Genomic DNA, 15,281 nt, shown 5'->3' on the forward strand with positions numbered 1-15,281 from the left:
CTGATGAAGCTTCCTGTTTGTGGGTAGGAGTCTCTGCTAGCTGCTGGTGAAGAAAAGAATTATTCAAGACACATGTGACAAACACAAGGCCCGCGGGCTGAATCCGGCCCGCCTAGCCTTTTTATCTGGCCCGCAGCAATGCTCTTGAACTTCTCCTTCTCAGAGCCCAGCGTGTCCTCCCTCCCACGCTGGTCCGATGTTGCCGTTATGCCGGAAAGTTTGCCGGCTTCAGCAGCAATTCGGCAATGTTGTTCCTGGCTCCCCCTCCTGCCTTCCGTCTGCCGCAGTCCACCCGGGCGGAAACAGGAAGTTTCGCATCATTGGAGACAGACCGCAGCAGGTGAAAAGCAGGAGGAGGAGCCACATACAACCCTTCCAAATCGCTGAGGTCGGCAGATTCCTCGGCTTGGTGGCATCGGACTGGCGCCAGAGGGAAAGACATGCCGGGCTGTGAGGAGAGCGAAATGAAAGGAGAAAGATTGGACCTGGGGTAGTGTGGAGGAAGCGGGAAAAAGATACTTCAAGGGAGAACCGTTGGGAAAAGAAAGGGAGAAATGTGGACCTGGAGGGAGGGAGGGAGAGAGGCAGGCAGAAAGGGGAAGAGATGGGATGGGGGGCAGTTGGGAAGAAAAAGGGAGAGAAGTTGGATCTGGAGATGGAAGGGAGGGAGAAATGTTAGGCCTGGGGGTGGAAGAGAGCGAGAGATGCAGCATCTCTTTTTTTTCCCTTCCATTTCATTGTTCAGCATCAAGGGGGGAGGGAAGAAGGACAACAGAAAAGAGAGGGAACAAAATGTTGGACCAAGAGGAGAGAGAAGGAGAGAGAGAAGGAAATAGGAGGCTAGGAAAGGAGTGTGATGGGAAATGGGAGAGCTACAGAATAAGAGAAGATGGAAAATTGATAGGTAGCTGAAAATTTAAAAAGGAGAAGGATGAGAGAGAGGGCAAGATTTGAGTGGACAGAGGCAGAAAAAAAAAAAAGAACAAAAGTTGAAAGGGAAAAATCAATATGTTGGGGACAGGGACTGGAGCAAGAGAGAAGAGGAGAAAAAAATGGACAGCAGACACTGGAAAGAGAATTAGAAGATAGACAAAATCAGAAAGAGAAACTGGGACTAAAAGCAAAATGGCCAGACAACAAAAGGTAGAAAAAATAATTTTATTTTCTATTTTGTGATTACAATATGTCAAATTTGAAATGTGTATCCTGCCAGAGCTGGTGTTAGACAGCAAGCGTGAACTAGGACCTAAAAGAGAGGAAAAGTCTTTTTATTTTGTAGCCGGCGTGCGGTTGGAGAGCTTGTATCCCTATACTTCTACTAAAACTAACCCCTTCCTTTGCTGGCGCGCAGTGTGGGTTTTGGCGCCGCCGATTGATCCAACGCTCACAGAAGTCCTGTGAGCATCAGAGCCACCACCGGTGCTGAGGCCCATGCTGTGCGTCAACACAGGAAGGGGTAAGTGTCTTAATAAAAAATCCAGCCCACAACTTAGCCTGTGTTTTAGATTTCGGCCCCTTATGTGATTTGAGTTTGACATCCCTGATTTAAGAAGTACTAAGGAGGGGGGGGTGTGTAATGCTCTCCATCTTCCCTTGCTACACCACTGGTGGGGATTCATACCCTCATGATTTTCAGACATCAAATAGACAAAAGAGTACATGATGCTTGGGGTATATGAGGACTTTTTGGGAGTGACTGTTGCAATATTGACCTTACAGTGACCCAGCATGTAAAATCACAGCTGTCTGTTCATGTGTTTCCTTAAGGCTTGTTCATCAACACAGGCAGATTTCATGACGGAGCAATGTGCAGCTACTGACAGCCAGGCACTGTCCATCACCCCAGGGGTACCATCCTTCTATCAGTGGACCTCTGCTGCCACCTACACCAGTGGTAAGCAGCTATCATAAAAGAGAGTTAGTAGCAGATCTACTGTACCTTCCTGAGACACTCCTGTCCCCTTCCCTTAGGGCAGTACCAGTCAGTAACTGTCAACATAATTCTGACCAGCAAGGGGAGTTGTGGGACAGTGATGTGCCATGTTACATATCAGTGTTGCAGTGACATTTTGGATGTCTGCTTTGTGTTGCTATTTTTTTTATTTTTTTAAGAAAGTGGAAGATCAGCATCTGGGGACAGCAGGCATTAAATTTACAGTAAAAGCCCATTAAATCTTTCCATGCATGCAGCATTTCAAAACAATATTGAAATATTTAAACTAATGATGTTAGTGCTTGAGGCAGTATGTTCACCCAATTGCCTTTGGGATGCAATTGGATGGCTCAGAATAACTATTGACCCCAGAGGCAGCTGTCACATAATAATTTACAGTTATGCTTTGAGTTGATTTGTTAAATTTTGTGTTTGAAGTTTAACTTTGTCTTAAATAGTTTTGAGATTGTTGTTGGTTGTATCTCTTGAAATTTATGAATGCTTCTGTAACCCACTTAGATTTTATTATAGATAATATGGGATAGAAATGTATTAAATAAATGGAAGAATAAAATAAAAAATAACCTTTGGTCATGCCTGTATATGTTTGTACTGCAGATATCCTGAACGCTCATTAGTGTTACAGCATGCTCACATTTGGGATAAGGTCATGGTCTTGGAAGATTAATCACTGCATTCTGTGCCCTCCTTTTTCTGCTCCAGGAGATGCCATGTGTAGATATATGTGTCGAGCTAAGGGCAGTAACTTCATGGTGAGCCGAGGCGACAGCTTCCTGGATGGTACAAGGTGCCAGCAGAACCAGGAAGACAAAGGCACTACCTTTAATCTCTGCATTGCAGGAAGATGCCAGGTGAAACTGGCATATCACAGGACAGCTTGGGCTTTTGGGTCAACATTACTGGGGGAGCTAGAATGAGAGGGGACAGTGTATCACCTGGTTTGGTGCTAGGGCATCCTATGCTAGAGTCTATATTTTAAGTGGAACTGGGATGAAAGAGGAGAAGGCATCCCTTACCCTGGGACTGGTATGGGAAGGGATAGGGTGCACCTGTACTGTCAGTATCTGCTTACAGTGCTGTCTTTGCTGTTCAGCTTTAATGTTCTCTCTTGCCTGATTGCTCTCTGTAGGAGTTTGGATGTGATGGCAGGATGCATTCTGGGAAGATAATGGACCAATGCATGGTCTGTGGGGGAGACAACAAAACATGTGCTCCGAAAACTGGTTCTTTCACAGAAGGATCTGTGAGAGGTAAGTTCCAAACTTCTGCCTGCTGTCTTCTCTCCAGACTATTTCTAACACCAGATAACTTTACAAGACCGTCTCTGAGCCTGCTTTCTGTTGTTGTTTTTTTTATCCAGAGTATGAGACCTTCCTAACTATCCCTCCTGGTGCCACCACTATTCAGGTCATCAACCGGAAACCTCTCTTCACACACTTGGGTGAGTGTTAGGGAACTTCACCAGTGTATTTCTCATAAGACTTTCTCACTGAATGGCCACTCACCTTACACAAATTGGATGAGGACATTCAAATACTTATAAGGAATGCTTAGAAGTCTACCTGAAGAAATATGATCATCTCACATCCTAATACTGTGAATTACATTGGCTTCCTATGGAAGCTTGGGTACTGTTTAAGCTGGGTTGTTTTTGCTACAAAGTACTGTATGGATCAGCTCCTCCTTATTTGGTCAATAGATTTTCCTTAGCTTCATATAAACACAGCAGTAAAACTCATCTTTTGTTTAATTTTCCTTCTGTCCAAGGCTGTAGAAGTAAAAAATGTCTTGATCATACACTAGCATACCAAACAGCCTCTCACAACAAAGAATTTTGAGCGTTATTGCTCACAGCTTATTCTTATAAACATTTTAGAACACAGCTGAAGACATCTATTTTTCCAAGTATCTGATTAATTCATTTGTGCTATGCTTATCGCTAATAGTCTTTTGTAAACTGCGTTGAATTTGTGGTTACGCGGTTAACAAGCACAGTGTAATGTAATGTAATGTAATGTAATGCTGGCAGGTTGGGCTCATTTTGTGCCCAGAGATGGGGGGAAATAAACCAGTTAAAAATTATGGCGATTGGTAGTATGTCAGAAGTTGTGAAATATCTAAAGAACTAGAAGGAAGCTAAGGGATTTGAAATTTAAAAGAAGTTCTCTAAGTGAAATCACATTGTCTAGGACAGTGGTTACCAGCCCTGTCCTGGAGGACCATCAGCCAGTCGGGTTTTCAGGATAACCCTAGGGAGAGTTTTGCATATAATGGAGGTGACAGGCATGCAAATCTGCCCCATGCATATTCATTAAGGCTATCCTGAAAACCTGACTGGCTGGTAGTCCTCCGGGACAGGGTTGGGAACCACTGGTATAGGAGCCATAGTTCATTGACATTTTGGTTCTGAATGATTACAATGTATCTGTAGGCTCAGTCATTTCTATTCCATCCTTCAGCCTTTGCTACACACAGCGGGCATGTCAGGGAAGGACAGCAATTTTTTTGTGGAACTGAGAATGAGAGTGGAGACATTGATGGAAGAAAGAGACCAAAGCATTTCTCACTGTGCTGAGGCACCTAGTGTTCAATAGTAAAGATCTCATGATTAACCTCTGTCTCTCCATTCTTTTCATGATTTCTTCCAGCGGTAAAAGAGAAAGGTCTGTATGTGGTAGCCGGGAAGGGAAGCATTTCCTTGAACATCACCTATCCCTCCATCTTGGAGGATATATGGATTGAGTACAGAGTCTTTCTAACCAAGGATAACTTGCCTGAGATGGAGAAGATTTGCATCAATGGACCAACTTTAGAGGACATAGAGTTACAGGTAAGGTAGGGAGACTGAATGGGCATGATAAAGCTAGCTTTGGAGGGCAGAATGGTTAGGAGATCAAAAAGTTCAGTGACATGAAAGAATAAAATGGGTGAGGCTAAGCTACTGTAAGTGCTGGGATGATACACAGAGCAGTATCTTTTCACATAGGCCCCAATGCTCAAAACTTACCATACCTTTAAAGTGTGATTTAATATATTTAAACCTGGTCTAGCATGTGAACATTTCATCATCTAATATACAAAAAGACTCTGCGATGTCTTTTCCATTCCCCATAGCAGCGTCTGAGAATAGTATTTAAATGTATTATAATGAGCTCATTATTATTAAAATGAGTACTCCAGGCGATGATCAGACACTGCAGTGTGATGCACAAAATGAAACAGAGACCTTTAACGCTTCACAATTTCCATCAGATCTGGAGATGCTGGTAGCATTGAACTCAACTTATGAGCGTGTGTTAAACGTGTGACTCATGTTTGTGTGATAAAAGCGTGCATGATGCACATGTGTTAAAAACGTGTATCCTGGCAGGTCTGGAGGTGGCAGTAGTATGAGATGGTTCAGTAGCTCAAAAAAAGCATTCTTTTATTTTTATTTTTCTCTGCTTTAGTAGTAGACAGATATATACAACTACTTTCCTGGGTGGGGAATGCTTCTCCAGATACATATATGTATCCCACTGAGGTAGATTTAAAAAAAGGCAATTGTTACGTATAATCATCTCCAGGAATTGTTATCTTGCATTCTCACATTTGCAAGGTTTATTGGCAGCCTTCCTCCCAACAATTGTGTCAACGGACACATCTTATGGTTATTGATGTCTATGATGTGCGCCAATAGTACATGCCAACAATATGCAACAATAATGCATGCTTATGATGTTGCTTTTCCTGACATGTACGACATTATTGCCTTTTTCTGGGAGCTATTCTGTGCATGTAGGAGCCGCTTTCTACAATGAAGCATTTACAAATTTTCATGCTCCTCATTTGCATGCAAACTTTTTAAAGCATCACCCGCCATTTCCCAATAAATAAAATGACCAGGACTGCAGCATAGTATGGAAATTTAACTGGAACTTTCAAATATCTGGCCTTTAGTGTTCTATTGATTTGGTTTGAAATCCCTTTGGCTAGAATTTGTAGTTATGGCTTGCCTTTTTGCATTGTTCATTATCTGCATCTCACTCCCTGCCTCAGGCTGTTTTGAGATCATCAACAATTGAATAAAACATGCCTGTTGGTCATGAGGTTGTTCCTCAGATACTTCAACCATACCAGGATCTTTCTGCTTCTCATTTCTCCTCCCTTTCCTCCAAGGTCTACAGGAAGTATGGAAGAGAGTATGGAGATATCACCAATCCTGACATCACCTTCAGCTTTTTCACCCCAGTGGAAAGACAAACTTACATCTGGGCACCTGTACCCAGGACCTGCTCTGTGAGCTGTGGAGAAGGTGAGAATGACCAACACCAGCTGAAAATTGATTAGCCATATTTCTTTATTTTTATCTTTATTAAAAATTTCTATATTGCTTATACTAACCATTGTCATTTCATAGTGGTTTATAAAATTACATTCACAACTTCCAAAACAAAATCATATCTAAAATACTTACACATTTCTCAAACATTAAGACATTATAAACCCTAAATTAGAGAATGACATGGGGACAAATTTTTCCCTGTCCCATCCCCGCAAGTTTTGTCCCTGTCCCTGCCCCATTCCTGTAAACTCTGCCTTAACCGCATAAGCCTCGAACACTTATGATTTTAAAGCGTTTGAGGCTTGTGCAGATGAGGACAGAGCTTAGGCATTGGTGGAATGAGGCATTATGACATCACAATCTGAGCTCTAGAATGTTGCTACTTCTGATTTTAAAGTGTATGAGGCTTGTGTAGATGAGGACAGAGCTTAGGCATTGGTGGAATGAGGCATTATGACATCACAATCTGAGCTCTAGAATGTTGCTACTTAGGATTTTAAAGTGTCTGAGGCTTGTGCTGATGAGGACAGAGCTTGCAGGAATGGTGCAGGGACATTCTGTCCCTTCTATTACACCTGAGTCTCTTTCTCTGAAAGTATTGCATCGACCCTTGAAGAAGGTTTGGCGTTGGGTCTGTAAATTTCACACTCTTTCTTCCTCTGTTTCTCCCTTTCTACCTCTTCGCTTTAATGGTTCTTTCCTGCCTGGGATTGATGGGCCGAGTTTTGTTCGGTGGGAAACGAAGGGCATTCACTATCTATTTCACTTGGTTAATGATGATGGTACCCCTAAATCTTTTGCTCAATTGCAAACAGAATTTGATCTTCCCCCTTCTGACTTTTTTGCTTATATGCAAATTCACCATTACATTTCTTCCTTACCTCCTAGCTCCTTGCAGGCCTCCTGCCAAGAGTCGTTGTCCACGGCCTTTACCATTGGTTCACAGGAGCCGGTCCCCCTCAAGTTCCATCATCGCCACTTGAAAGATGAATGCCCTTTGTTTGACCATTCTCGGCTACGAGATGCTTGGTCTTGTGATCTTGCTGTAGACTTGCCTTCAGACATACTTCTTCAGTCTGTCCGACGTCTGCCAGCATTTCGTAAATATATCACCTTTTGGGAACAACATTTTAAATTGATTTTTCATTTATATGTCTCTCCTAAAAGGGCCTATTTGGCTCACTTTCGTTTAAACGCAGCCTGCCTTCGTTGTCAGGCTCCGGAAGCCAGTTTGGGACACATGTTTTGGACTTGTCCTCAGGTACAGCATTTTTGGACTGCTATCTTTGCTTTTGTGGAGAATCTTTGGCATGTTACCATCTGCAGCTCACCTTTGCTTTTGTTTGGGACTATTCCTCACTACTTTCCACGTTCCAAAGGAGTTGCAGCTTTCCTCAAGTGGTCTATCCTGATTGCTTTGAAATGCATCTTGCTGAAATGGTTTGAAGCTGAGACTCCGGACTATTCCCTTTGGAGGAGTCGCATGATTTCTCTCTTGATGTGGGAGTGACGGGATGTGTCCGATTTGTCATCTCGCCAGGGCCGTCTTTTCCAGACTACTTGGGAACCTTTCTGGACTACTTTGACCCCTCTGGCTCATAGCCAGATACTTAATTGAGTTTTGTTTGTAATTATCCTTTTGTTCCTTTCATGTATAACTTGCTATTTTGATTCTTTGTTCCTTTGTGTTTGGAAGGAGGACCCAGGGGTGGGAATGGGGGGGGGGGGGGGTGTTTTGGTTGGGGTTTGGGGGGGAGGTTTTTGGGGGGATATTTCAAACTTTTGAGCTGGTTTTGTACTTCTTGTGTTATTCTGTTGTTTTCTTGATTGCTCAATAAAATATATTTGACCATATTATCTATATTAAGAACATAAGACTAGCCTTACTGGGTCAGACCTATGGTCCATCAAGCCCAGTAACCCGTTCTCACGGGGGCCAAACCAGGTCACTAGTACCTGGCCAAAACCCAAGGTGTAGCAATATTCCATGCTACTGATACAGGGCAAGCAGTGGCTTCCCCATGTCTTTCTCAATAACAGACTATGGACTTTTCCTCCAGGAATTTGTCCAAACCTTTCTTAAAACCAGCTACGCTACCGCTCTTACCACATGCTCTGGCAACGCGTTCCTGAGCTTAACTATTCTCTGAGTGAAAAAAAATCTCCTCCTATTGGGTTTAAGAGTATTTCCCTGTAACTTCATCAAGTGTCCCCTAATCTTTTTAATTTTTGACAGAATGAAAAATCGATCCACTACTTACATCTATGCTATTAAGACATTTTAATGTGTATTGTGTTGGCATTGTAAGCAGCATACTATGCCATAATATTTTTTATTTAAATAGGTTTACTCTTATAATTGTCTTATTACCTATGTTCAGCTTATTCTTGCTTACACCAGCTTGGGTGAATTTCTGCAAAAACAAGGAAATAAGGCCTACTACTACTACTACTTATCACTTACAAAGCACTGAAAGGTGTACACAGTGCTGTACATGTTGACATTTATAGAAAGTCCCTGCTCAAAGAGCTTACAATCTAACTTGGACAGTCAGACATGACATATAGGGTTGGGGGATGCAGAACCGAAGGTGTGAGGAGTTAGGAGTTGAAAGCATTCTCAAAGAGGTGGGCATTTAACTGGGCCTTGAACACTGCCAGAGATGGAGCCTGCCATAGGGATTCGGGCAGCTTGTTCCAAGCATATGGTGCAGCAAGGCAGAAGGGACGGAGTCTTGAGCTGGCAGTTGAAGAGAAGGGTACAGATTGGAGGGACTTGCAAGCTGAGCGGAGCTTATGGTGGGGGGGATCATAGGGGGAGATAAGTGAAGTCCTAATAGATAGATGAATAAATACAGTAATAAATAAAGGAAATACCTGGATAAACCCATATGTGCAAGCTGAACTGTCAGCCTCAAGTTGTACCGTATATGGTATGCTGAATGTGTTATTAAAATGAACTTAGCATAAAAAGATTTTGCTAGGAGGTCATGTGCATCTAAATATGTCCACCGACCTCTTGGAATCTGTGTCTAGGCATCTAAAGTCCTATGCTGACCTGCAAAGTTTATCAGCAAATTTTGACCTTGGTTTAAAGTAGAGCGATTACCCTGTTAGCCCACTTGAATGTATAAAACTAAAGCATTTTTGACAAGCCTTTGGGAGCTAAAATTCCTTTCCTTTGGTCAGGATAGATATTTTTTCATGCCCAGACATGTGCAATTTACTTTTAACCGTGGAGCCAAAATTCTGTGCGGAAATCTGCAAATTTACGGTTACTTCTGAGTTACCTTTTTTGACCACAGCAGATTTCTGGGTTTGGCAGGTCCTCACACCACAGCAGTCATAGTACTGCTTGAGCATTCAGTTCACAAGAAGTTTCTGTCCTACTTGGCATGATGGAGCCTTGGAAAACTGAATAGGATTATCCAAAGAAGGGGGAGGGGGAGTCATTTCAATTACAGGGAAAGAAGCTGATTGTAGGATGCAAAGAATGATACATCGTTCCTGTTTTCTCCCTTTCTTTTTCTGGTTTTTATATCAGGAGTACGGGTAGTTGATTACACCTGTCTGGACCAAGTTATGAATGGTCCAGCAAACAGTGAATTCTGCTCTGACTCTGTGCAGCCTCTCGCAAGGATGGAACCTTGTGTCAAGGTACCCTGCCCTCCCATGTGAGTACTGCTAAGCCTGCTTATGCCCAGCACAGATGGTCAGTTTCTAGTGTAATTCAAGTTTCAAGTTTCAAGTTTATTAATTGATTTGTTCAATCGCTTAATCTGCTTTCTAAGCGATGTACAATAAAATATGCATACATAAGGAGACAAAAACATTACATACACTTAATTAATTATAATATAAACAAAAGGAAAGAGGGGATGAAATCCATTTTTTATAGTAAAGAAAGGACATACATGGTAAATACAAAAGGAAACTGGGAAGAGAAAAAAAGAAATAAAAAATAAAATAATAAAATAACACTCTATGATAAAATTTAATTAAGTAGCAAATGCATCTTTAAATAAAAAGGTTTTAAATTCGCTTTTAAATTTCCCAAATACCTTCTCCTCCCGTAAAAACATGGGAAGCGCATTCCAAATCTGGGGAGCTGTACATGAAAAGATAAATTGTCTTCTTGTACTAATAATTTTTAGTGAAGGAATTGATAAAAGGTTCCGTTCACTAGATCGTAAGGTTCTTTTAACTGAATATGGGATAAGCAACCTAAATAAAAATGCTGGAGTCTTATTTTCTAATGTTTTAAAAATAATTGTACATAATTTATGCGTAATTCTATGAATGACTGGGAGCCAATGAACCTTTTTAAGGAGTGGTGTCACATGATCAAATTTTTTAGATTTTGTTATTAATTTAATAGAAGCATTTTGAATAATTTGTAATCGTTTAATTTCTTGTAAAGCAATTCCTGTAAATAATGAATTGCAATAATCGATTTTACACATCACCAGAGAGTGGATAAGAATATTAAGTGCTTTGGGACAGAGAAATTTAGAAATAGATCGAATTTTCCGCAACCTATAGAAGGTAGTTTTAACAATACTACTAATGTGATCATGATAATTAAGTTTATTATCAAAAATTACTCCTAGAATTTTAGTATTTTTAACAGATTGAAGAGGAATATTTTGAATCAAAATAGGAGTAACTAAAGAAAAACTTTCCTTCCAAGGAAAAAGCATGATATTTGTTTTTTTGATATTGAGGGCCAATCTGTTTTTGTCCAGCCAATGATGAATTCATTTTCTTATACTTTTTTCCTCAGCTGGAAGATGGGAGACTTTGGCCCATGCAGTGTCACATGTGGGAGCGGCATGAAAGAACGAATTGTACGTTGTGTGAAGGAAGAGCGAGGTTCCCTTTTGACTCTCCCTGACTTAAACTGTGAAGACTCTTCTCTAAAACCTGCATTCACAGAGGAGTGCAGTCCTGGACCCTGCCCTGTGAGGTACAGAGAGAAATTTGCTGAGATCAGGATCAGCCTTCCTTTGTCTCTCTCTTTTCTCTTCTTTCTGTCAACCTTTTCATCTTTCTCCATTTCCTTTCTGTTTCTACCTCTGTCTCTTTCTCTTTCATTGTGTCTATAACAAAATGTTGATCAAGGAACCAAAGACCTTCTTCAGCAGTTTTGGGACATGGTGACATGATAAGACAGTTCCCCCTTTACCCATGGCAGATGGAGAGCCAGCGTGAGAACCCCCTGCACTATATCCTGTGGAGGAGGAGTTCTGCTTAGAACTGTCCATTGCATTCGTGAGCATCTGAAGGAGGAAGAAATCCTACCAGACGAGGCATGTGGTGAACTCCAGAGACCTGAAAGTTTGATACCTTGCAACCAGCAGCCTTGTCCTCCAAGGTAGGGGTGGACACAGCTGGGGGGGGGGGGGGGGGATAAAGCAGAAACTTTTTTTTTTTCCTTGGGAAGTTTTATAAACATTATATTCCAACAGAAGAAACAGGAAACTATACAAGAAAAGAAAAATTCCTACATCTTCACCATCCATAATATAATAACATAGTCCATTTTATTGGAAGAGAGAGATATACAAAAAAGAAATTGTATCAGTAATTAAGTTTATGAAACAAACATAGTATCATGGTTGTGGATAAACTCTAATTAACCCCTATTTCCTTTCAGTTGCTGTCACGCGGCGGCCCAACAGGTCTAGGACCTGTGCAGTAATCCTCTATCTATACCCCTCTATCCCCTTTTCCAGCAGGAAATTGTCCAATCCTTTCTTGAACCCCAGTATCATACTCTGCCCTATTACGCTCTCTGGTAGCGCATTCCAGGTATCCACCACACGTTGGGTAAAGAAGAACTTCCTAGCATTCGTTTTGAATCTGTCCCCTTTCAACTTTTCTGAATGCCCTCTTGTTCTTTTATTATTCGAAAGTTTGAAGAATCTGTCCCTCTCTACTCTCTCTATGCCCTTCATGATCTTATAAGTCTCATCTCAGGCTGTGAAATGTGCAATCTGGATGACACAAGTCTGGGAGTGTGTGCTGCAGTGGTTAGAGCTATAGCCTTGGCACCCTGAGATTGTGGGTTCAAATGCTCCTTGTGACCCTGGGCAAGTTACTATTAGCTGTAAAGGGCAGCCATGTCTAAATATGCACTAAACTGATTCCAAGTAGTAGCAAATTATACTTAAAGTTGGATATGGCCTATGCCTCTCTCTGCACATTGAGAGGCTCTTTTATATGCCTTTGTGAACTGCTGATAAATGTGCCTTGTGTAGGTGGAAGCTGTCTGGGCCAGGAGCTTGCTCTGCTGTCTGTGGATTTGGGGTTGCTCTACGGAGTGTAACTTGTGTTGAGAGTCATGCTGGGTCAGAGACCGTGCTGGGGGATGAGCAGTGCACAGATGAAGAAAAGCCACCGAGCCTGGTACAGTGTCTGGTGAATATCTGCCCTTTGGGATGGCATGTGGTAAGTGGCCTGCCTTGTTAATTTCCTCTTCTCAGTGATCTAGCCTGCTGTCCTTCCAGAGGCACTAAAGTGGTATTGTCATTGGACATCTTTTAAGATGTGTCCCAAAGATATTAGTGAATTGGAAACATTGGGCCTGATATTCAAATGATTTAAATGGCCAGGACAGGCTCCTGGTCGTTTAATACCTGTTCTGCGCTCTTTGGGGACAATGGGATAGAAAACTAATTAAATAAATAAATAAAATTGCCTGTCCAGGGCTAACTGGTCATTGTCAGTGGCACTTAACCAGATAGTGCTGCTAAAAATGCCTGGTTAGTGTCCAAACTGAAACCAACTATTTTGGGGACATTCTGGGCCAGAGTCAGCAGCTAGCTGGTTAAATGCCAGTCTTCAGCTCTAGAATGAGAGGGCATAGAATGAAGTTAAGAGGTGATAGGCTCAGGCGTAATCTAAGGAAATACTTTTTTTACTGAAAGGGTGGTAGATGCGTGGAACAGTCTCCCGGAAGAGGTGGCGGAGACAGAGACATAAGAACATAAAAATAGCCTTACTGGGTCAGACCAATGTTCCATCAAACCCAGTAGCCTGTTCTCACGGTGGCCAATCCAGGTCACTAGCACTTGGCCAAAACCCAAGGACTTTCCTTCCAGGAACTTGTCCAAACCTTTCTTAAAACCATCTATGCTATCCGCTTGTACCACATCCTCTGGCAACGGGTTCCAGAGCTTAACTATTCTCTGAGTGATTTTTTTTTCCCTCCTATTGGTTTTAAAAGTATTTCTCTGTAACTTCATCGAGTGTCCCATAGTCTTTGTAATTTTTGACAGAGTGAAAAATCAATCCACTTGTACCCATTCTATTCCACTCAGGATTTTGTAGACTTCAATCATATCTCCCCTCAGCCGTCTCTTTTCCAAGCTGAAGAGCCCTAACCATTTTAGTCTTTCCTCATATGAGAGGAGTTCCATCTCCTTTACCATCTTGGTCGCTCTTCTTTGAACCTTTTCTAGCGCCACTATATCTTTCTTGAGATAAGGAGACCAGAATTGAACGCAATACTCCAGATGAGGTCGCACCATGGAGTGACACAGGAGCATTATAATATTCTTAGTCTTGTTAACCATCCCTTTTTAAATAATTCCTAGCATCCTGTTTGCTTTTTGGCCGCTGCCGCACATTGGGTGGAAGGTTTAATCGTATTGTCTACGATGATACCTAGATTCTTTTCTTGGATGCTAGTCCCCAAGGTTGGCCCTAGCATCCAGTAACTGTGATTCAGGTTATTCTTCTAATCTAATCTAATCTAATCTAAGGCTCCTTTTACTAAGGTGCGCTAGCGTTTTTAGCATGCGCTATATTGCCGCGTGCGCTAACCCCATGCTACGCGCCAAAAACTAACACCAGCTCAATGGTGGCATTAGCGTCTAGCGTGCGTGCTAAAACTGCTAGTACAGCTTAGTAAAAGGAGCCCCTAGTCTTCAATTTATCTACCGAATCATTTCCTGAAGGAACTCGATTCGGTTTACAGTTAATTAAAAAATAAGATAACATCTAGTAGGTCGAGTGGAGAGAGTACTATTAGTTAGGATTAGATATATATTTAAATAGTTAAAGGAACTGGTCTGAATAGCTATTGGCATTGGATGCCCAGTCTTCCAATTTCCTAAGGTCCGCCTGCAATTTTTCACAATCTGCATGCGTTTTAACAACTTTGAACAGTTTAGTGTCATCTGCAAATTTAATCACCTCACTCGTCATTCCAATTTCTAGATCATTTATATATGTTAAATACTTTAGCACCGGTCCTAGTACAGACCCCTGCGGCACTCCACTGTTTACTCTCCTCCATTGATAAAAATGACCATTTAACCCTACCCTCTGTTTTTTATCCGATAACCAATTCCTAATTCACAACTGAAATTTGCCACCTATCCCATGACACTTTAATTTTCTCAGGAGTCTCTTGTGAGGAACTTTATCAAAAGCTTTCTGAAAATCTAGATATATTATTGCAACCGGATCATCTTTATCTACATGTTTATTCACACCTTCAAAGAAATCAAGCAAATTTGTGAGGCAAGATCTCCCTTGGCTGAACCCATGCTGACTCCATCTCATTAAATCATGTTTGTCTACGTGTTCCACAATTTTATTTTTTATCATTATTTCTACCATTTTGCCCAGCACTGAAGTGAGGCTTACTGATCTGTAATTTTCCGGATCTCCCCTGGAGCCCTTTTTAAAAATCGGTGTAAAAGGTACTACAGACAATTTTAGTGACAGGTTACAGATCACTAACAGCAGGTCAGCAATCTCATGTTTGAGTTCTTTTAGTTCCCTGGGATGTATACCATCCAGTCCTTGTGATTTATCATTCTCCTAGTACAAGCAGGATTAGTCAGCCACATATGGGTGTTGTCCCAACAGCTCCCAATTTGCGGATAAGCTCTCCAATAGCTCAGAGAGATTTTTTTTTTCTCTCTCTGAGCACGTGCGGTGCCCGGGCCCCATTGGGCATGCCTGAGCCCTACCCATTTCCCCCTGCTTCCC

At 41.8% G+C, this 15,281-nt stretch overlaps 1 protein-coding gene across 2 annotated transcripts in view; it reads left to right on the plus strand.

The window, feature by feature from the left end:
* Positions 1 to 15,281, plus strand: part of ADAMTS13 (ADAM metallopeptidase with thrombospondin type 1 motif 13) — a 79,374-nt gene that overhangs the window by 33,445 nt on the left and 30,648 nt on the right. For both annotated transcript variants that reach the window (XM_033961957.1, XM_033961958.1), the window contains exons 14-23: positions 1,768 to 1,894; positions 2,657 to 2,805; positions 3,084 to 3,204; positions 3,315 to 3,395; positions 4,603 to 4,784; positions 6,113 to 6,248; positions 9,823 to 9,952; positions 11,062 to 11,244; positions 11,473 to 11,652; positions 12,539 to 12,728. In XM_033961957.1, the coding sequence (XP_033817848.1) occupies positions 1,768 to 1,894; positions 2,657 to 2,805; positions 3,084 to 3,204; positions 3,315 to 3,395; positions 4,603 to 4,784; positions 6,113 to 6,248; positions 9,823 to 9,952; positions 11,062 to 11,244; positions 11,473 to 11,652; positions 12,539 to 12,728 (1,479 nt within the window). The remainder of the gene's footprint in view (positions 1 to 1,767; positions 1,895 to 2,656; positions 2,806 to 3,083; positions 3,205 to 3,314; positions 3,396 to 4,602; positions 4,785 to 6,112; positions 6,249 to 9,822; positions 9,953 to 11,061; positions 11,245 to 11,472; positions 11,653 to 12,538; positions 12,729 to 15,281) is intronic.

The sequence above is a fragment of the Geotrypetes seraphini genome, chromosome 10 (assembly GCF_902459505.1).
Source record: "Geotrypetes seraphini chromosome 10, aGeoSer1.1, whole genome shotgun sequence".
In the NCBI taxonomy this organism is placed as follows: Eukaryota; Metazoa; Chordata; class Amphibia; order Gymnophiona; family Dermophiidae; genus Geotrypetes; species Geotrypetes seraphini.